The sequence below is a fragment of the Lacerta agilis genome, chromosome 6 (genome assembly GCF_009819535.1).
Source record: "Lacerta agilis isolate rLacAgi1 chromosome 6, rLacAgi1.pri, whole genome shotgun sequence".
Classification (NCBI taxonomy): Eukaryota; Metazoa; Chordata; class Lepidosauria; order Squamata; family Lacertidae; genus Lacerta; species Lacerta agilis.
Genome location: NC_046317.1, coordinates 92,993,865 through 93,016,089, shown reverse-complemented (window position 1 = coordinate 93,016,089; position 22,225 = coordinate 92,993,865). Strand labels below are relative to the sequence as shown.

The 22,225-nt window shown below is 45.9% G+C and overlaps 1 protein-coding gene across 1 annotated transcript; it reads right to left on the bottom strand.

The window, feature by feature from the left end:
* Window positions 1-5,816: 5,816 nt before the first annotated feature.
* On the bottom strand, window positions 5,817-20,913 carry MAPRE1 (microtubule associated protein RP/EB family member 1). The gene is made up of 7 exons (XM_033153889.1): window positions 20,823-20,913; window positions 18,526-18,649; window positions 14,082-14,227; window positions 11,805-12,012; window positions 10,786-10,904; window positions 9,749-9,901; window positions 5,817-8,801 (listed from the first exon to the last, which is right to left on the bottom strand). Exons 2-7 carry the CDS (start codon window positions 18,644-18,646, stop codon window positions 8,745-8,747), a joined length of 804 nt encoding a protein of 267 aa, XP_033009780.1. The 5' UTR covers window positions 18,647-18,649; window positions 20,823-20,913; the 3' UTR covers window positions 5,817-8,744.
* Between the last annotated feature and the right edge of the window lie 1,312 nt (window positions 20,914-22,225).

Below are 22,225 nucleotides of genomic sequence, written 5' to 3'. Positions count from 1 at the left end.
GCCCAAGGTCACCCAGCAGCTGCATGTGGAGGAGGGGAGACGCGAACCCGGTTCCCCAGGTTATGAGTCTACCACTCTTAACCACTACACCACACTGGCTCTTAACCACTACACCACACTGGCAATGGAGACGTTGGAAAAGCGAGGTACCACTGTACTTTATTTTATGTGTCCTGTCCACTCACTCGAACAAAACTTACACACACAAACAACCCTGCTCCTCCCCATGTGCGAGCAACCCAGGCCCTCCATAAATCCGGGGGTAACACCAGAACAGATTTGGGGGCCACAGGAGGAGGATGATGAGGAGGAGGAGGGAGTCTCATTGCACAAGCAGTGATAGGACGCTTACTTAGCACAGCATTGAAAATAAACCACTCTCTCTTTAAGGCATAGGCTGCATCCTGTTCCTTTCCGAGTGCACTCAGCAAAGTCTTTGATGGGCAGAGGTTCAACAGGTGAAGCATTGCACAGCTTGGAAGTGCAGCAGATGGGGGAAGCTGCCCCTGTTGATTTCTTTGGCTTGCCATTGACAGTCCTTCCTCCCTGTGGCGGGTGGAAGCTAACTTGTTAAATCTGTAGGAAAGGATTCGTAAACTTGTTTTTATCCTGCTATATACTGCTTTGATGGCCGCAGGCTGTGAAGCGGCTTATAAATTTGCAAAACAAATTATAAATAAATAGCTGCTTTCCAGGGAGTCTATGTTATCTAGGATGTGCTTGCTACTCAGGGCATTGTCAGGGTCCAATGTTCACCTGGCTCTTGTGGGACAGCAACTCCCATAAGTACAGCTGTATCGGCTTGGGACTGATGAGAGTTGCACCCGGGCAACATCTGGAGGTCACCAGGTTGGCCGACGGTTGGCTGAACACACAGGATGCGACAACCTTGCTAAGGCAAAGCAGGTCAGGGTCTGTTCTGCCTGACACGCACACTCAAGATGCTGCCCTTCAATAAATCATGTAAGGTAGCCAAGATGGCGCTTTCCAAATGCTGTTGGAACTACAACTCCCAGAACCCCCAACTATTCGCTGAGCTAGCTGGGGCTGATGGGAGCTGGAGTCCAACAACACCTGGACACAAAAAGATGGAACAATGTCAAAAGAGCTTATGAAAGCTGTTTTAAGAGATGCCACACTGTGGCCAGAATTTTGCAGGCTCTGTTTTGCAGGATGTTGCCTTCCCTTCACCTGTAGTCAGACTCAAAGGGTGCATTGAGGAGCCATTGCTGCTGAGAGTGTGGAGGCATGAGCTGTCATGACACACACACGTGCGTTCGCATATCATGTCTGGGACAAACAAAACTGTGCCCGGCATCCTTGGCCCATCAAGCCCACTGTATCACCTGGTCTGACTGGCAGCAGCTCCCTCTGCAAGGGAATCCCAGGAAGACCAGAGGCTCTTCGGGTGGGTCATTCCCACGTTTGGGAAATTGGTAAGTTACCTGAAGGAGCAAATGCATAACTTGGAGGTACTCCTGGGAACATCTTCGTTGCTAGAGGCCCAAGTTTCCTCTCTGGCCAGGACTGCCTTTTATCAGTTTTGTTTGGTTTGCCAACTATGGCCGTTCCCAGACAGGCATAGCCTGACTACTGAGGTCCATGCACTGGTAACCTCAAGGCTAGACTACTGTAACGTGATCTCCGTGGGGCTGCCCTTGGGCCTGGTTCAGAAGCTCCAGCTGGCGCAGAAGTGAGAGCTTCTGGTCAGAAAAATGTGGCACCATTGTTAAAGCAGCTGCCCCGACTCCCCATCGACTACCAAGCTGATAGTATCATAGAAATGTAGAATTAGAAGGAACCCCAAGAGTCATCTAGTCCAAGACCCTGCAATGCAGGAATCTCAGCTAAAGCATCTGTGGCAGATGGCCATCCAAACTCTGCTTAAAAGTCTCCAAGGGAGGAGAGTCCACCACCTCCCAAGGGAGACCACTCCACTGTCAAAAAGCTCTTATTGCCAGAATTTTTTTCCGTATGTCTAGCCAGAATCTCCTTTCCTGCAATTTGAAGCCATTGGTTCGAGTCCTACCTTCCAGAGCAGGAGAAAACAAGCTTGCTCCCTCTTCCATGTGACAATCCTTGAGATATTTGAAGATGGCTATCATATCTCCTCTTTTCCAGGCTAAATATACCCAGTTCCTTCAACCGCTCCTCACTAGGCTTGGTTTACAGACCCTTGATCATCTTGGCCGCCCTCCTCTGCACATCTTCCAACTTGTCAATATCCTTTGTCTTAATTTATAAAGCCCTGAATAACTTAGATGCAGAGTACCTCAGGGATTGCCCGAGCCATTCTATCCCAGCTCGATCAGGGAGAGAGGACAGGTAAACAGGGCGTGACTGTAATACACAGGGACACCCTATTATCTACCAATGATCAGAGAGTAACAAACAAGCAGCAGAGAGGACCCTGCCTCCAAAGAGCCTACAATCCACATTTAGGATTGCCACCAGCCAGCTGGGTCTAGTGGGTGGGGAGGCTTCTTATAATAAAATAATGATAATGATAATGATAATAATTTATTTGTATACCGCCTTTCTATCTTACGATACTCAAGTGCCAGTGTGGTGTAGTGGTTAAGAGTGGTAGACTCGTAATCTGGGGAACCGGGTTTGCATCTCCTCTCCTCCACATGCAGCTGCTGGGTGACCTTGGGCTAGTCACACTTCTCTGAAGTCTCTAAGCCCCACTCACCTCACAGAGTGCTTGTTGTGGGGGAGGAAGGGAAAGGAGAATGTGAGCCGCTTTGAGACTCCTTCGGGTAGTGATAAAGCGGGATATCAAATCCAAACTCTTCAAGGTGGTTTACAAGCAGAAGAACCAAAAATTGTACCTCTTATAACAATCTAATGCAATACAAAAATGTGATAATAAAACAAAACTTTAAAGTAAGCAGCCTACACCAAACAGTAACATTCAACAATTATTAGAGTAATATAAAATATCAACATATGCTTTGGCCTAGGTGGAATGTGTCCCTGAACTGTGATAATACCTCGTTTATCTGGGTGGGTGGGTGGAGAGCGCCTTCTCCATGCACACAAAGGCAGGCGTTGGAAGGGGAGGGGAGAGGCTTTCAACAAAAACGCCCAAGCATATTCTGATTTAATGTGAATTTGCATTTCTGCTTGGTGCACAGGTAGGAAGTTGGGAGCAGACAGACACATTAAGGGAAAGATCCGGTGGCCCTGCCCCAACACTCACCAGCTCACGGAGGGATGGATGCTGAGTTTCCGGGGTGTGCTCAGCAGCGAACTTGTGGGCCTCTCCATGTTGCCATCTTCAAACCTATTGCTCTCAGTCTTCAGCAGCGAACTTGTGGGCCTCTCCATGTTGCTATCTTCATACCTATTGCCCTCCATCTTCAGCAAAGAGCTCAGCAGTCCACTTGCTTTGTATCCAACCTCTTCAGGACTCTGCAATCAACTTGCAAGTATTCAGCCGCCTGAGTGCCAATAAACTCAACTGTGATGTCACGCTTCAGAATGATTACCTCATTTCACTGAACTTCAGGAAGAGACAGCCGGGGCCTAGAAATCTCTCTGTTAAGCATGCACTTAACATATTGGTTTGGGGTGGGGTGGGGTGGGGTGATTATCAAGGACTAGTAAATGAACAGAATGTTAGATGGGATATTTGTGGAGGTAACAGGCAAAGGCAGACTGGAATGGTTCCCAAAAGATTGTGCTTACAATGGAGGCTTTGGGGTGGTGTAGGTCTCTTCTTCAAAGGAGAAGTAGCAGCTCCTGGTAAACAGAAATGGAGGCAATATTTGGGGCATATGGGCGTGCATAGGGAGAGGGGCAGGGATGCAGCTGCTCAGTTGGAAATGATCTTCCGGTGTACTTAGGAAAACAAGACAACCAAGGAAAGCAGATGAAATCAGAGCTGGGGCACAAAAATGTAAGTGCTATTTGCAAATTATAAAAGGGAAACAGAAAGAAGAGGAACCACAGTCAAGAGTATTGCTCAGATGTTTTAGTATAGATTGTGGCTCCATGTTGTGGTGGGTTGTGGGGACATTGGTGTGTGTGTGTGTGTTAGATGCCTTTGCAGGGCTTAACCTGAAAACAGAAAAAAAATATTCCAGTAGCTATCAGCGGCTACTAGGCAGTATGGCTTTGCTCTAACCTCCACTGTCAAATACCAGTTGCTAATGATATTCAATTTCTGCTCAGTATAGCCCTATTGGAATTAATAGACCCAACTTTGTGGGGTTCGTTAATTTCTTTGGGTCTACCCTGAGTAAAACTTAGTTGACTACCAACCACCCATTCTCCCAAGTTCTAGTTAAACACTCAAGTGCTGCACCACATTGACTTTGTGTCCCCATGAATCCTTAGTCTTTAAACGGCTTTGCCACATTAGGCAGGGCAATGTGGATGTCCCGTAGACGGGGACAACCAAAACCTACTTCCCAAACTGCAGGTCCCTTTTTCTTCTGCAGAGCGTTTATTTAGGAAATCACAACTGGAAGAACTTTGCCCTGGATGACTACAAACCACATATTAGCTAAACTTGAACGTTGCTTGTCCAGATGTTGACCACGGAGCCCAACTATTGAGTGTACATCTGAGCAGGGAGAGTCCTGTCCATTCAAAATAGGTAGGATTCTGTAAGTGCATTCTCTTCCCCTAGGATGTGTGGGACAGACTGAGATGCTCATGGGGCGACTTCATGACATCCTGCGCTCTAAGTGAGGACATCCCTGTACCACATTGTGTTTACCTCTGAAGGCTGCCTCAGCTTGAATACTATCACGGCCACAACAGAGGAGGGTGGGGTGCAGCCCCCAAAAGGAAGGCGTGACACATTCCCAGAGGCTATTATTGCATGGGCTTTTCTCCAGCACTGGGCTTCAATTCTAAAAGCACTGCATTTTTATGCAGTGCCTTCCTTTCACTAGGAGCTCTCTTAAATGGAGGTGTGTCAATCCTAGATCTCCCACTTGCTTTGGCTAATAGCAAGCTGCAAGAAACACAAGGCTATGTATGGTCCACTGTGGTCTAGGTGGCTTACTCTGAAGAAAGTCAAAACAAAATTAAAAATTAAAAAAAAAATCCTTCCAGTAGCACCTTAGAGACCAACTGTTTGTTCTTGGTGTGAGCTTCGTGCCTATGCACAATTCTTCAGATCCACTGAAACAGAAGTCACCAGACCCTTATATATAGTGAGAGGGTGGGGAGGGGTATTACTCAGAAGGGTGGTGGGAATGGGGGATTGGCTGATAGGTGTGGAAAACCTGTTGACTGTTAACGACTACAATTAGTCTTACAGGAAAAAGCAATGGGTGAGTGTATCTGAAGAAGTGTGCATGCACATGAAAGCTCATACCAAGAACAAACTTAGTTGGTCTCCAAGGTGCTCCTGGAAGGGGGGAAAAATATTTTTTATTTTGTTTTGACTATGGCAGACCAACACGGCTACCTACCTGTAACTGGAACTATCTCAAGAAAGTGTGTTCCAGTTGGACAGTACTATGTCCATTTGAAAGCTGGGAAAAGGGAACTGGCTAATGCCTTGTTGGTTTAGGGAGATCCCATTTAATCACTGGGTATCATGGTAGCAAGTAAGTACCTTTGAGCCAATTCTCAAGTCTCTGGCATTAGCAAGGGCCATGACCTAGCTGTTGGCTTTCTGCCACTGGGAACAGGATGGGCATCTCATGGCCAAATTCTCTCCATTCCTGGAGTGGAAACATTTACAACCTACTTCAGGGTTGTACAGGCGACGATCTGTAAACAGCTTTGAACACTGCAAGTTTCAAACAAATCTTTACCCAGCCAGAGAAATCACGATTCTGTGAAGACAATAATTTAATTGAAATGCTTGTAGTTTTATTTTAGTCTTGGAACAGTTACAGTAAGAATTGTCATTGCAAGTAAGAAGGTTGACAAGACTGAACAACAAGAGTTAAGAAAAGATATCCTGCAAGCCCACTTGCAAGACCAGGCGTACGCTGTGGGGTACAGACAGGTCCATGTCTTACTTTTTGGTTGTTCTATTTAGTCTGCCTTCCACATATCTTCAAAAAAGGCCAAGATTAAGGCAGGCAGGCAGGCAGGCTTGCATTTTTATTTTTCCCCAAATGAAAGGATTCTTTCAGCAGGAGAGGACTTTGCATCAGGTACTGTACCAGGAGAGCAGATTTACTATCATTTTGGGAGGAGAGGTTGTGGCAGTTCTTGGTCCAGATGACACAATGAAGACTTCTTACATATTATACGCAACTCATTCAAATCTCAGCACTTCTCTGGCCAGAAAGTGGGAGTTCTACATGTGAAGCTGCTACATGCCAGATTTGGTATCTTATTCTGGTGAAGACACAGCAAACATCAACTATACGATGCCATAAAGGCATCCTCTCTAGAGCAGCAGCCGTGATTGTCACAGTTCACCAGGTAAACTGATCCACCTGCCTTTCTCCCTCCACCCGCCCTGCAGCAAAGACAACCCTGTGGCACAAACACAGCCAAAAGAATAATGTTGTCCTTGTGAGACAGGCATGAACTAGGTGGAGCCTCCTACTCTCAGAGCATCAATACCTTGCAGCCAATACATTTTCCTTCACGCGTGCAGGATGCCAAACAGCAAAAAGATTTGGTGTGTCATTTAAAAACCCCAGCTAACTTCAGTGGATTGCTACGTATCGTTTGCAAAGAGCTGTTACTCTTACAGTAGTCTTCAGAACCAGAGAAGGTATCTTGGGCAGTTATAAATGAAGAGTTGTCTCGCAGAACAAGCATCCTCCATTGCCCATCTGTGCAGGCACTCAAAAAGTTTAACATGTGATAAGACATCACAGCAAGCAACTGCCTCTACATAAGGCTGCTTGTCAAAGACACTGGCAACACACAGACAGAACTATCTACATGAGTCGTAAGGTAACCCGGTGTTTTGTGGGGAGCAAACCACCACAGAACAAGCACACAGAGTGACAGCAACTTTTGTTGAACAACCCTATTGCTAGCAAGGGATATCAGGAGGAACACACCGAAGCTCATCCTCAAGACGTTCTTTCACAACATTGGTACAAATTGTGTCCGCAGGGTTGCAGTGTGGTGCCCTTAGTAGCAATCTGATGCTGGGCAACTTCCAGGCAAAGAAACTGGGATCTTTGGGGGCCCAGAACAGAACCAGACCCACAAGAACATGACACTCCAGCAGACAGTTGCATTCTTGAAATAACAGAACTTTATTTAGAAACTGTTTAAAAGTAGAAAAAACCCTGTCAAGAGGAGTCTGGGTGGAATATGGTTTAGGGCACAAAGTATCTAGAAGGCCACAAGAGAAATAGCACCTCTGATGTTTTAAATAATGGCTTGCTTTTTTGGCATTTGATGAATTTGGGTCTTCCTCTGAATTTCCATAGGGATTCATGCACTACACAACAGTTACCATAAAATGCTTTGCTTTCTACACACATTTAGAACACATAACCACTGGAAGCAAATGAACAAGAGCACACCAAGCCCAGAGGCTCAGTCTTAGCTGTGGCTGTGGGCAAGATCTCAAAAAGGCCCTCCCCAAAGAGCAGCAATCGACAGGGGGGGTAGGTGGGCAGGATTTGCTCCACATAAGAGGGACAGGGTCAAGCATGAAATACTGTAATCAAGACTCATCTGAGCACTGTATTTTCTGCAATATTGGATTTCCTATTTAATGCACACCAATCAATGTTCTTTGCCAGTCGTCAGGAGCACTGGCAAAGGCTTAAACGTTGGGAGGCTAACTCAAGGAGGACACACACAAACAGAGAGACAGTCTGGAGATCAAGACTGGCCTCAGTGCAGCACTGCAAAACAAAACTACCCAAATCAATACAGTTTAGTCAGCAGGCTTGGAAGAGGAGGAGGAAGGGGGTGCAGAGAGGAATAGGACCCACAAAATTCAATGGACCAGAGACACAAAAGCAGGTGGTGGGTGAGGGAGGGGACTAGATGCAGGCTGTGAATTAGGTGAAGAGTTTCAAAAGGGATAGCCTTTTTGGTTTGGAAGACACCACATGCCATTGGCCACAGGACAGCAAAACTGAGAGGCCTTCAAGCACATCCGAATCTTACGCATTCTAGTCTTGCAACAGGCTACATACAATAAAGTATTTCCCCCTTACTACAGTCAGAGATCAGGAGGGCAGCTCTGAATAGATATTGGGCTGTTTTAATTACCCCTTACAGAGCCCTTGCTGACTTGAGGTGCCAAGCAAGTCCTTCCAAAACAAGAAAGCCAGATGCTCCAACCCCAATATAGAACACACAAAATCTCTCATCACGTTACTTCAATTTGGCATCTGGAAGCACATTTTAAGCCCCCTTAAGGCATCTCTTTAATTGCAGAACACATTTCATATTTGCTCAACCTTCCTGCGAAAAAGTCAATCCTGAAATTGCTCCACTACATACTCCCCACAGCCCACAAAAAGAAAAGAAAAACAGTACAGCAAACTCTCCACAAATCAGTGCCTTACCAGCAACCAAGCAACTCTGCAGACTCCAAATATTCAACCCCTTGCTTCCAAATTACACCAACTAGATGTTAATACTGCTCTGCTACAAAAGTGAGAAAAGAGCTCTCAAATTAAACCCATTGGAGGGGGGGAGTATTAAAACTTACGCAAAGTGCACTTCAAGAGGTACTTTTTTACTTATGAAAAGAATAAAATGGAGTATTTTAACCACATGATTGGGGAAAGCTGATTTCTGAATTCTGCTATTGCTGCTCTGCTGGTACAGTCGGTGGACCACTAATACTCCTCTTGCTCCTCTGGTGGCGCTCCTTCATCTGGTATGACAAAACCTTCCTGAAAGGGAAAACAGGAGAGGCAGAGACCATTGCATTAATCAGCAAGCAACAGGGGGCAAATGCAGAATGCCACCTTCCCTTAGAACAGGGGTTGCCAACCTTTTGTAAACCAGTGGGCACATTGAGATTTTTTCAGTGCGCTTTGGGCACCAGCCACAAAATGGCTGCCATGGTGTAACATAAAATTAGAGAGAGTACTGTGCTGGTAGGTCTTCCCTCAAAACTGCATACTCAAGGAGGTTTAACCTACTGAATTTCTGCCTGCCATACAGTTGCTAATGGCACAAGAGTCCTGTTTTCCCCCAGAGCCTAGCCTGGGCAGACGTGTATACTATTGTACTGCAAACTGACGACATGGTGAATCCTTAATGAGTGGCCGGCTTTTGGTTCTACACAACAAGAGACTTACCTAAGCTTCCCTGCAAAAGTCTGTACATTTTGCATTTGCCACTTTGCCTTTTTTGTAAAGTGGGTGAGAAGGGCGCCTTTTTTGTTGTGGCGCCCTCTCCATGGAACCATCTCCTTTCTGAATTATGCTGGGCGCTCATATGAATAGTATTTTAGCACCTGCTGAAAGCTCATTTATTCCCAAGTCTTTGCTAACAATTAACATCAGTCTGTTTGTTTTGGTTTTAGTATCTACACGGTTAGTTTAGGTGTTGGTCTTGTAATTACTGTACTGTGCTGTACACCACTTTGTGGTTTTTAAATGAAAAGTGGTATATTATTATTTTAAAATAACAGTTAAATAACTCCCACTGAAGCGAGTGAAAGCTGTACAAGAATACTACTGAGTGGTTGAGGAGCTAAACTTCTCTCCGTGGGGTTTGCTCAGGAGGGAACTTCCTAACTAAACTGTGTCCCAAACGCTGCTGTAGGAGCAAGCATAAGCATAATCTGGAATGTCTAAGCCAGAAATTGGGGGCGCATTCACCAGATACTTACATCCGTGGCATAAAGAATCTCAACAATCCTTTGAAGAACAGGGTCACTCTCTCCTTCGTTCTCCTGACAGATCAGCTCAATGTTCCTCAGTTTTCCAAAGTAGAAGTCTCTTTCCTTCTCCAAATCTTCCACAGTCATCTTTAATACATTGATCTGCCAAAGAACAATTCAGTGCTTCTTACAGAGAAAATGCTTGTGCCCAAGAAACAAAAAGGAGGCTTGCACATTTAAGGTTGCAATCTTAAGTCTCATTAAATTCAATAGGGCTTGCTACCAAGTAGATGTGCATAGGATTGCATTGCAATGTTGCTCTACCAATGAAATGCAAGCCATCTTTGTGGGTGAATAACTGTAAGAGACAACTTTGTTATGTTTTGAGGTTTTAAGCAACACTGTACTCTTAAGCTAGATGAACTAATGGTGTGCAATGTAATGGGTGGGCAGTTTAAGCAGCAGTTTTCAGCACAACTCTTGTGGTAAGAATGGCGTGGAAACAACTTCACCAAGACCCAGTCCCAAAACAACATCAGTAAGGCAGCCAGGGCAGTCACCAAATCATGTGGTTCTACTTACTAAGACCAATTTGAGCAACATAACCACTGCCAACAACTCTCTTCCGCTACACATTTGGAGTCTATAGCTCATGGATGTAGATTATGGGTGGAATTCAATGTCACGCTAAGGCATTTTTGCTTGTCAGGTAGAACAATCTCACTTCTCCCCCATGTGCTATTCTGGGGGGTTTCCTGATCCTCCCAAGAAGATTTAGGGAGCGCATGGGGGGTGGAGGCAAAGGGGAGGGGAGTCCTGTTGCACTAGCAGTACTTGTGCTGGCTTCTATGAGCGCAACCACTTAGCTGAATCTGGCCCGATGTCTAACAATACAGTTCACATCTCCATTACAAAGACATGATCAGCACAGAAAACTCCAAGGTATCTCTCCCACAATCATGTTACTTTGCAGCATATTTGAGAGTCAAGACCACCCACGCCGTTAGCCTCTGCTGATCAGTGCAGCCTACTTGCTGGAAGCCCACCTGTTGGATCAATTCAGCAGACTCTTCTTCCCCAATTCCTCCAGGAGCCTTTTTAACCATCGCAGGTCCAGTTTTATTAGCCACTGTTGTTCTCTGTGCAACCATGGGCCTCGCTGGAGCTGCAATGCAAAAGGGTGTTAGCTGCAGTTCCAACATGCCCATTCCACACACCTGTGCTCTACATACCGGTATTAGCCAACTAAAGTGAAACAGCACCCAAAGTGTACCATCCCGTGTGCAGGAAAGCACCCTAACCCTACAGCCTCAAAGAATGCCATCTCCCTGTGAAGTGCTTAGTACCGATCACAGGCTTTACAACCGCTTTCTGTACGGAAGCAGGGTGGTCTACTCTTGCAGCCTTCAGTTCTTGAGTTCTCACAAAACTGTCATCTACAAAAGGAAAGCATTTCTAGCTGTTATACGCTGACCTGAATTACACAGTATACCACCAGATTAGGAGCACCTGATCACAGGTAAGACACAAGGGAATCCCCTTTCTGCTGGGGAGGAGCAGGATTAAAGGGCAGTCTCAAACAGAGGGTGTTTTTTTCCTGTCTGGAGACTGGCACACCATTGTGAAATATAGGAAACGACAAGTTTCAACAACAGCCTGGATTTCAACAATGACTCGCAGGCATACATTAAAAGGGATGTGCATGCGCCAGAGTGTGAATACATCTTCACACAAGCACAACCCCACACCACCTCTTTGTGCTAAGCGTAACTCCAGATGTGAACCTGGATGGCACATGGATGTTCATGCTATGTATTCATACTGACACAAGAGGCATGAGGAGACTGAGCACAAAACAGTGAGTCTCTGCCTCCAACAGATACTTCCTCTCCAGGCTGCCTCCCAATCCTCAGACTCCTTGCTAGCAGCCTCTGGGCAAAAGCAGCCAGAGAATCTGGATCCCGCAAGTCCCTCACCCAACACACAACGCAAAGGCATCCGATTACAAGAGCCCAGAACCACAAAGCTAGCCTGGTCAGACAGATTTGTCAACAGCTTGCCTTACCTGTGCCAGTAGAACTAAGATTCTTTTTGGGTTTGTTGAGCAGGGGTACGACAAGAGCAGGGGCTGGTGCCGTCTCCTGGCCTTGCCGAGCTGCCACAGGGTCATAGTCTTTCCCATCGTAGTTTGCATCAAAGAATTTTTTGAACCACTGAACAAATTCAAAATTATCCTGGAATTTTCCTTTCACTAATTTGTCCACAGGAATTATCTGAGGGGAGAAAGGGAGTATATTTAGTCCAATGGGAAAAACAAAACACTCAAGATGTTTCTGAGATGAGCGGACAGAACTTGCAGGCTCCAGTTCAAGAAAGAGATTTCTCCAGAAACTTGAGCCAGGGGAGAATAGGTATGCCCAAGGTTTTCTGCACAGAGGTCATATTCCAACAAACTATGGAGTGCATGCAGAACGCCAATGAGGAAGCAAGCACAGGAAGGACATCAAAATAATGTTACAACAAGGAAAGCCAGTTTTTATAATATTCTCTCCCACTCAGAGTTTAAAAATTGTGATGCAACAATTGTGTCTGATGTTCTTCTGGCCCTGTCAGCCTCTTACCTGCAGTCTTCAATAGACACTGTACATGTTTGAATATGCTATTCTGCCATTTTTCTGCTTTAAAGTCAGGTGCAACTGGTAATTTTAAACTGATAATTTAAAATAATACAATTTTAAATTATGATTAAACTCAATCTGCCTTGCTCTCCACCACTGTCGGCCACAGTCTCTCTGCACTCTCCTCCACCTCTTATTCTTTCCCCACCACAGAGGTCTCTGCACCTCTTCCCTGTCTAGCCCTAAGCGAATCCAACTGCGGCTGAAAGCAGCACAACATGGTAAAGCACCAAATTCAATCACCATACAACATCACATAGCGGACAGATGGGCAAGGCTGGCCCCAAATGGCCTGGTGGGTCTAATTAGGCCTGTGAGCCAGAGGTTCCCCATCGCTACTTTTCCGCATGTATACTGGTATAGTTTATGTATATATCTGGAAAAACTCAGTACAATGTTAAAACAGATTTTTACAGAGTGAGGTAGGAAAGGGGATTTGGAATTTTCTGCTGAGGCCACAAATTATTTCAGAGTTGGCTGGCGCACAGCCTTTCATGTTCTGCATAACCGATACAAAAGTAAAAGTGCCAGAAACCTTTAGAAAATGTTACTATTTAGCCTTTGGTAGTGGGCTGAGTCAGGGTGGGCTGAGATGGTGCAAACTATCCACAGCCTTCATGGGGAAGCCAGAAGTCTTCCATTGCTATTTTCATCAATACAAAAAGGGCCTACTTGGCACATCACACATGTCCTAACAAAAGCTCAACAGCTTATTTTTTTTCCCCTAAGGGAAAGCAGCTTAGAGGAAGGTGCTTTCCCCACCAGACATTTCTCTGCTACAAAGTGCTCTTTTCTCCCACCAATTTCCTCCTGTGGGGCTTCAAAATGCATCTGTTCTTACACAGAGTTTTGGAAGCCATGTGTGTGCTGGGCTGGTGGAGGGAAGCATATTTCAGAACCAAAAAACAAGCAGAAGCCAAAGAGCCTCCTTTCCCTCCACTACCCAGAATTCTTACCCCTCTCTTGCACGCATGTTTGCTTCATGCAAATAGCCTCAAAGACTGGTTCCCACTGAGGGAAAGCAACTGCTTCCAGGCAAGTCACACGGGGATCTTTCGCTTAAATCTACACTATGACAAAGATACCTTCAAGACAAGGGGAGGCAGTTTTGCTGTTGTAGGCTGACAAGTGTTTTGCATTTGTCTGACTAGTTGCAAAAAGGGAGAGTTTGGATGTTATGCCCTTCTACAGAAGACTGTGAATTATTAGTCCAGGGAAATGTAATCCTGCTGCTTCTTGGAATTTTCCATTAATTCAGTGCTCTTATAGTTTTAATTCAACAATGATTATTGTATTTATAGATCTTTTCTATACAAATCAAAGAACTAGCTTTAAAAGACGAGAACTGCAACTGAGAACAAAATATGGTTAGTTGAATGCAGATGGCATTCAGCCTTATCTGAATAAATTCACCCAGTTTAGGCCGACCAATACTGTTAGGTGACAGAACTCCTGAGTTATCAACTTTTAATGAGAAACTGAGCAAGTGAACATTGCCTGATGAGTGGCAGCTGCCAAGAATAAGCAGAAATGATCAACAATTTAGGACAAAAGCAACACCAAGACTGTAAAAGAAAAGGAATATTTTAAGCCAGCATCCTGAAAACTGCATTTTTCCATAAAGGTGATTCAAAGCAAGTGCATTCCAAGACAAAAGAGCTTACTTTGTCAACACCCATTCGTTTAAAACCTGCTTGTAGGACCTTGTAGTTTTGGATGTATTCGTGTTCCAACTTTGCCTGGAATTTTACTTTCTTCAGTGTTACAGAACCAGGGAACAGCATATCCATAAACTGACAATAAGCAGCGCCTGAAAAGATAAATAAAAACAGGCACACTTGTGAAAAATTGAACTTGAGCAAGTGCAATGCGACGAAGGCAAGAAGTAATAGAAATGCTACCATGTTCACAACAGCAGCAATCGCCCTCCTGTAACCACATTTCAATAAGCCTGTGGAAGTGCAGTATGACCAGACATCCACTACAGCTGTCTCTGGTATTGCAAGCCCTTAGAGCAGTCACTTTTGTTAACAAAGTTTGAAGTTCTGCAAGAAAATTCATTCCCCCGAAATTCCGAGACCAGAGGGAGGAGAAGGTGCAAGAAGATTGGAAGAAATTTAAAGAATATTTGAAACAACGTGAAAAGTTAGATATTTGAAATTGAAATCAGAGTACATTTTAGGCGATAGTAATAAAATGTTAGGTGAAAGTAGGATGTAAGAAGTTAGAATGGTGTTATGTTTATTTTGTTAGGAATAAGTTTATGGATATATGATGATAGATAAGGATTAAGAATATTGGAGGAAGAGGAATCTAAAAATGTTATAAAGTTACTATAGTATATTTGAAATGAACGCAGAAGAGAGGACGTGAGGAAGTCCCAAAATAAGATTATAAATAAGGTAAGTATAGGTAAATAAATGTTTTTTTTTCCTTTTTGTTAGGTTTTGTTTTTGTATTTCGGTTTTGTAGTGTATTGTGGTAGTGTTTTGTATTTTGTATTGTATGTTTATTCTTTTTTGTATTCTTTAAAAATTAATAAATTCCTATTAAAAAAAAGAAAATACATTCCCCCATCTTCCACCCAATTCAACAAATAAGACAGGGGAGATCGTGAGTTCTACCGCCTTTACAGTTCATGGTTATCAAAACCAGACAACTGACAAGTCACTAGTCAACACGCATTATGGACAGACACTTCCAAGCTGTGACAATAATTTTGTCTCTTTGCTTGCTTTAGCAAGAGGCCCCTTTCCTCAACCCATGCTACTGCCACAATAAGACAACCACCCTTTGTTCAGGGATAGATATACCCTATTACCTGTGTAGGCAAACTAAGGCCCGGGGGCCGGATGTGGCCCAATCACCTTCTAAATCCAGCCCGTGGACGGTCCGGGAATCAGCGTGTTTTAACATGAGTAGAATGTGTCCTTTTATTTAAAATGCACCTCTGGGTTATTTGTGGGGCCTGCCTGGTGTTTTTACATGAGTAGAATGTGTGCTTTTATTTAAAATGCATCTCTGGGTTATTTGTGGGGCATAGGAATTCGTTCATTTCCCCCCCCCCAAAAAAAATATAGTCCAGCCCCTCACAAGATCTGAGGGACAGTGGACCGGCCCCCTGCTGAAAAAGTGTGCTGACCCCTGCCCTATTATCATTGGCATTTAGCTGCTCCCCACAAACTGGGACATGTCCAGGCAACAGCACCTGCTAAATAAAGGCGGTGCTATAAACCTGCAATATTGCTACTGAACACTTACCTCATTGCTGAGAACCTGTTACTGTGGAATGTGCAGTTGCCAACATTTCCACTTCTCCCAACACCTTAACACTTAAGTCAAACCCATGATCAAAGTCAGTCACAGATTCTAAGAGAACAGATACCACAAAAGAAAAAGCAGACATCTTCTGCAGGAAGGTGGCATGGAACATTAGCATCCCGGACTATAACATTCCCTGTACACAGTGGGCACATTCCACATGGAATATTACCTACACAAGGAAATTTATTTATAAGCAGCTTGAATGAAAAAGAATTCTCCAAGTTGTGCACAGATAAAATGAAAGACAAATCATAACTGCCCTACCGCATTCTCATAAGGATGTCAGCCTTCCCCAAAAGCAAAATACTTCAGGAGTTGAAAACAAATTCAATGCAATCACAACCTGAGGTAATTGTTATGCAGGACTTACTCATGGCATCTGAAAAATCACTTCACTTGCTGCATGTTTTTTGTTGTGTTAACAAAGCTCCACAGGTGGTACAATGAGGAAATTACTGTGACTGACCAGTTTGCTTCAGACAGTACAGGAGAATGGTAGTTAAACCAGACCATTAAGGACAACATCTCTCAAAGTCTAGTTCTCCTCAAGCATAACAAAGGTGTTTCCGATCACCCTGATGAATCTAGAGGATTTTATTGTGATTACTCAATGACTGTTAACCTTCAAGAATGAGAATTCCTCAGTTCCCATTTCCTTACATCTTGATCCTATTGCTTCCTCAATCACTTCTGTTCTGTGGCAGCCATCAAGTTGACTACTCCAAAATTAACACACCACTTTATTTTTCCACTTTGTCAAAGCAGAATTTTTATCTTAGCACTGTTCTTCGCTCTGAACTCGCTCTGTACCCCCTCAGCAGCACACATGTAGCCATGGATGAGGGCAGCACTGCTCCCCATTGCAGGTAATAAATGTTATGTATTAACTCTCTCAGTACACTTGCCCGGCCATGCACAGTGGTGCCTCGGGTTAAGAACTTAATTCGTTCTGGAGGTCTGTTTTTAACCTGAAACTGTTCTTAACCTGAGGTACCACTTTATCTAATGGGGCCTCCGGCTGCGGCCACGCCACCACCACACGATTTCTGTTCCCATCCTGAAGCAAAGTTCTTAACCCGAGGTACTACTTCTGGGTTAGCGGAGTCTGTAACCTGAAGCGTCTGTAACCTGAGGCATCTGTAACCAGAGGTACCACTGTACAGTATTCACTTATCCCATTCTTTACACCCTCCTTTTCTATCAATCAATTTTTCACAATGACCATCACTGCCTACACTGTGTAGTTCCTGAATCAGATCTGACTTGAAAGCCCTCCTAGATCTTCAACAAATACTGTGTCTGCACTAAGATTTGCTTCACTCTCCCTTTGCTTTTCCTATTTGTACTGTACATTACAAGTCCACAAACTCAATTTAGCATTAAAAACAAAAACAAAACAAAACAAGCAGCATTACAGCTTTGCAACGCAGAAGCTCTGCTACCATCACTATGGATTCATCTCCCTTGAGGTTTATCCACAGTGCAGAAGTCTTGTGCAAGCATTGCTAACACCAGGCAACCTTCCATAGGGATTAATATAGGATCTGCAAAAACAGAACCTAGTTTTATCTTCTGCAAAGCTCAGAAATTCCCTTAAAAAGAGGTGGCCCACATTGGAATTCAGGTGTGGAGCCCAGATGGATTCAGATTGTTCCACTGGATACATCTCTACTAGGGATGGATGATATATCAATATTTTGTCTCTTACCGGTATGAACTCCAGAACATGATAAAGGTTTCAAAAAATTTCACCCTGTAATATATAGAGAATGCACTGCCCAGCTGACCTTGCAGACCCAGCAGGAAGGAAGCAGCACTTTACTGCAAAGTAAATGGCCATTATCAAGGCATAAGCCCCTGCCTCCTCTCAGCTGGCACTGCAGAGTAAAGGGCTTTACTTTGCAGTAAAAGCTGCTTTATGCCTGCACAATCTGCAAGGCGATGGCTTTGCTCTTGCTTTAGTTATGCAGGTTCAAGGCACACACCTCATGTCTTTAAGGCACACATTTAAAGAGTAGACCCAGCACCAAATCAGGCTAAGCACAGAAATCAGGCTAAGCAGGATATCAGGGTCTCTATTCTGCCTGGTGTGTGTCTTAAAGCCCCGTGGATCTTGTCTGCAAAAAAGAAACTTTGTTTGCTTATCGGAATCTTCCTTCCTCAGCACTGCTGTGGGACGCAGATTCTGATCAGCAAAGAAAGTTTCTTCATCCAATAAGATCAAAGTGACCTGGGCTCCTGCTTCTGTTCAGGAAAATGATGCATCACTTTTGCAGTAAAGACTTTATGCATTTGGAAACTAAGGTGCAGACGATGCTGAAAGTCAAGACACGACTGGCTGTATGGCAGGTATGAGGAACCTTCCAGATGCTGCTGAAACTACGTCTCCCATCATTCCCGGCCACTGACCACGCTTGCTAGGCTTGAAGGGAGTTGTAGTTCAGCAACACCTGGAGGTCTCTATAGCATCTACCACAAAAACCCTTCTATGCCACAAGCAAGGGATAAGAAGCTGAATGTACCTGTAGAAGAGCATACATATTAAAAGCAGATGGTTCAAACAACCATGCCACTCCCTACACAGAAAGGCACAAAAACATTTGTACTCACTTGGCTGTGGAAATTTACTCTGAACTCAATATGAGAAGCAGTTAAGACAAGGCAAGCGAAGCAGAAACCCATCAAAGCAGCCTTCTTGCACCCGCCACTGATTTTTTGAAAGAAACTAGTAATGCTTTGGAAACCTCAAGCAGCAAGTTCCCCTGCTCTCAGCACTTTTCTTACCTGAGCAAAGCTGCTCTATCTTTGTCAAATTCAACTGTAAGGACTCATTGATCCAGGCGAGCATGTCATGTCGACTCAAGTTATCGCTTGTCACCGAAGTGGAATACACATTGACGGCCATTTTCTGCAAGGGGTAATAACCAAGAAGGGATTTAGTTTATACACAAGCTAGTGAACCAGCACCTGCACATCTTATGCTCCAAGGAAGCCTTTTCCAGACATCAAGAGCACAGTCACATCTGTTGGATGTAGGCCACCTTCTTAGTAAAACATTTACTGGAGACAGTCTGGTTATCAGAAATCTACTGTCTGAGTAATGTAATGAGACTATATTTATACATAGCTGGATGCAAATGCTATACTCACACTCAGGCACAGCAAGTAAACTTACTCTATTGTACCAGGAAATACACTGCAATAGGCATAATGATCCACTGCAGGGAAGTGTACTGTAACCCATTCAATTTAACAACTGCCTCAGAAACATTCTGTTTTACCAATAATGCTCATTCTCTTTCCGCAAAATAGCTAAAAGAGTAGAGATGAGATTTAAGAGGAACTCAGATGAATAAATAAGTAAAGGAAGAAGCAGAAACAAGATTAGGAAAGGTTGAATGGATGCACTGGGTCTTTTAGAAAGATGAGGTGATCCATTTTAGGCAAATACACATAACAGGAAAGTTTAGTGGTAGATTCTGAGCACTGGAGGAAGAAGTGGAGATGGCAAAATGCAGCCCACTGGTACATTTTTATGCCAAATATGAAGTCTGAAGCAGCTGTTTCAGGAGAGGGCATTAACTGCTTGTTCACATTTCACCCAAAATTAAATGGTAAGGTGTTTTTACACTAATGAAATTTAACTTGTGTGGTCAAAACTTATGTGGTTCAGAAACACATAACAAAGCAGACTTCCTCCTAATACAGTGGATGCTTGGGTTGCGAACATGATCCGTGTGGGAGGCACGTTCGCAACCCGCAGTGCCGCTTATGCGCGCATGCGGGTTGAGATTCGCGAAGCGCGGTTTAACGCTTCTGCACATGCACGAGCGCCGAAACCCGGAAGTAACCCGTTCCAGTACTTCCAGGTTCAGCGCAAGCGCAACCTGAAAAAACATAACGCGCAGTGTTCGCAACATGAGGTATGACTGTACTGGCAATGAACTCTAAGGGCCTAGCCAGTCACTTTGGTTTAGCAGGCCATATACTGAGGCTGCATTCGCTACAATGGCAGGGAGAACGTGGAAGCATCCATCTTGCTATCTTACCACAGATGCGTATCTATTTTATGAACAGGAGAACACCCCCAACCTAAGGACCGTGTTCCACAAAGGCTTGGGTGAGCTCTGCTTTCCAGATAAAAAATGTGGCATTGCTGCTTCACAGTGGGAGGAGGCATCGTGGAGGGGAGTTTTCCAGAAACACACCTGGGAGTCTCTGCAGCAGCGCCCCTGCTACGCTTCCCTTTTCCTTCTCACAGGGGAAGTGGCCCGACACCCCCAGCCCCCTCCCAGGCATGTGAATTGTCCGTGAAACTCGAGTTCCCCCTGAGTGGGAGGGAGCAAGCCTTGAACGGCTGCCAAAAATCCGCAGTGAACAGTAGCTATGTGCTCTTTCTTCCCAGGAGCAGAGGGAGAAGCTTGGAGGAGCAAAGTAGGCCAAGGCCGAGCGGGACGGGGTGTGACCCTCGCAAGGAGGGCTACGGGGGGGGGGGGCTTTGTTCCTTGACAACCGGGCCCAGGGGGCTCCCCGACATTTCCGCAACTGACCTATCCTCTCAAGTCCGGGGAACCCAAAGGTCCTCTAGACGCGGCAGGACCATAATGGCGATGGGAGCCGGAGAGCCCAAGCCCCCCGGGGGGCAACACGCCGGCGGAGCGAGGCGAGGCCGCCCCAAAGCCAGCCTCCCGCCTGCCCCCGTCCCCGGGGCGGGTCCCACCTCTGAGCGGAGAGCCTCCCACCCACCGGCGCCTCTTCCACAGACAACCCAGAGACCGAGAGGCGAGGCAGAAAAGAAGCGCTGCCTTATTTGCATAAAAACCGCACTCATCAGCATATGCCAATAGAACGCGGAAGGTTCTATTCCCCCCACCCCCACCCCACCCCGCGCGAGACGCGGCCTTTCGCTCTTGACCGGAGCGAGGAGGGCGGGGCCCGGCCCGGCTCAGACTCGCCTCGCCTCCTCGCCAGGCCCAGCCGAGCCGGCCGCCGCCCTCCCTTTCTCCTCAGCCGCCACCAACGAACGGACGGACGGGTCTCCGCTGCCGCCGCCGCCGCGCCCTGCCCTCAGAGCCCGTTACCTCAGTCGCTCGCCGTTCAAACCGGCCCCGCCCGCCTCGCCCGGGATATAACGTCACGCGAGTACGCCGGCGGGCTGACGTCACTTCGGTGGGGGAGCGGGAAAGAGGAAGGAGAGCCGCGTACGGCCGTGGGGAGGGGCTTCCCGAGGGGAAGAGGCGGGGCTTTTGAGCTCCGGTTGGATTCCACGCCCGCCCTCCGTTGCTGAGAGACGGCGATTCTTGCCCGCCTCCCGGCTTGAATGACAGAGCGGCTGACCACTTGGCGCAGCGGCGGGAGGGCTGTGAGGAAAAGCGCATGACGGTCCGCCCTTCTGGGAAGCCAGCCCCGCCTCCTTTCACAAAGCAGCGAGCTTGAGGGTCGTGGGTTCGAGCCCCACGTTCGGCTAAAAAATCCTGCGTTACAAGGGGCTGGACTAGATGACCGGCTGGCTCCCGTCCAACTCTTAAGATTCCATAAATGTAAGATTTGCTGTTTCCCTCAGAGGGCAACGCCCCCTTTGTGCCCAATTCTGTTCAGAGACTTTATTACGGCTGGTTTTTGTAACGGGTGTCAGGGAGTCCTCAGGCCTGCACGTGTGAACGCTCCCTGCCTGCGCGTACGGAGAGGAGCCGAGGGCTCCGCTTCAGAAAGCGCCCGCGGCTTCCTCAGCCGTAGACTATTAACCGCGTTCCTCTCACGCAGCAGGGACTACATTTCCCAGCGTGCCTCGGGGGGGGCGCACTTAATTCTCGGTTACGCGAGTCCTTTCCGGCCGCGCTTGCTGGGTAATGTAGTTCAACTGGGGAAAGCCACCCGATATTGCACGTGATGACGCGTCGGCAGCCGGAAGTAGTTCCTGAGGGTTGCTGGGTAGTGTAGTCCGATCAAGCCATTCATCTCTATGGAAACTATACATACCGCCCCCCCGCTTCGGGCCTTTGAGCATCTGCTGCCACCATTTGTCCAATGGAAATAGGACGTCCTATTCCATCATCATCATCATAAAAAATTATTATTTATATGCCACCCATTAAACATTAAAAAATAGATGGAAGGCAGGATAGCTGTTGGTCTCCTAAAGGTTGCATGGTTACTTAGACAACTCCATTCCTTCCAACATTTCTCCAATGGAAATAGGGGATTCCTAAGGAAAAGAGGGACATTCTGGGATCAATTCAGAAACCAGGCTGGCCTCTGTAAATTCGGGATTATCCCTGGGAAATAGGGACACTTGGAGGGTCTGCTGCCGCAGCAGTGGATAATGCTGTGGTTTTTTTTATTTTAAAATAAAATAAAAATGAGAGTGAGCCCTTATGCGAGCCCTTCCCTCTTCCCCCCAGCTCTCACCCACTGAAGGTGAAATACTGAGTTGCCTTACAGGAGGAACGAGAGATTTGTGGCACCTTCAATCTCTATTGGCACA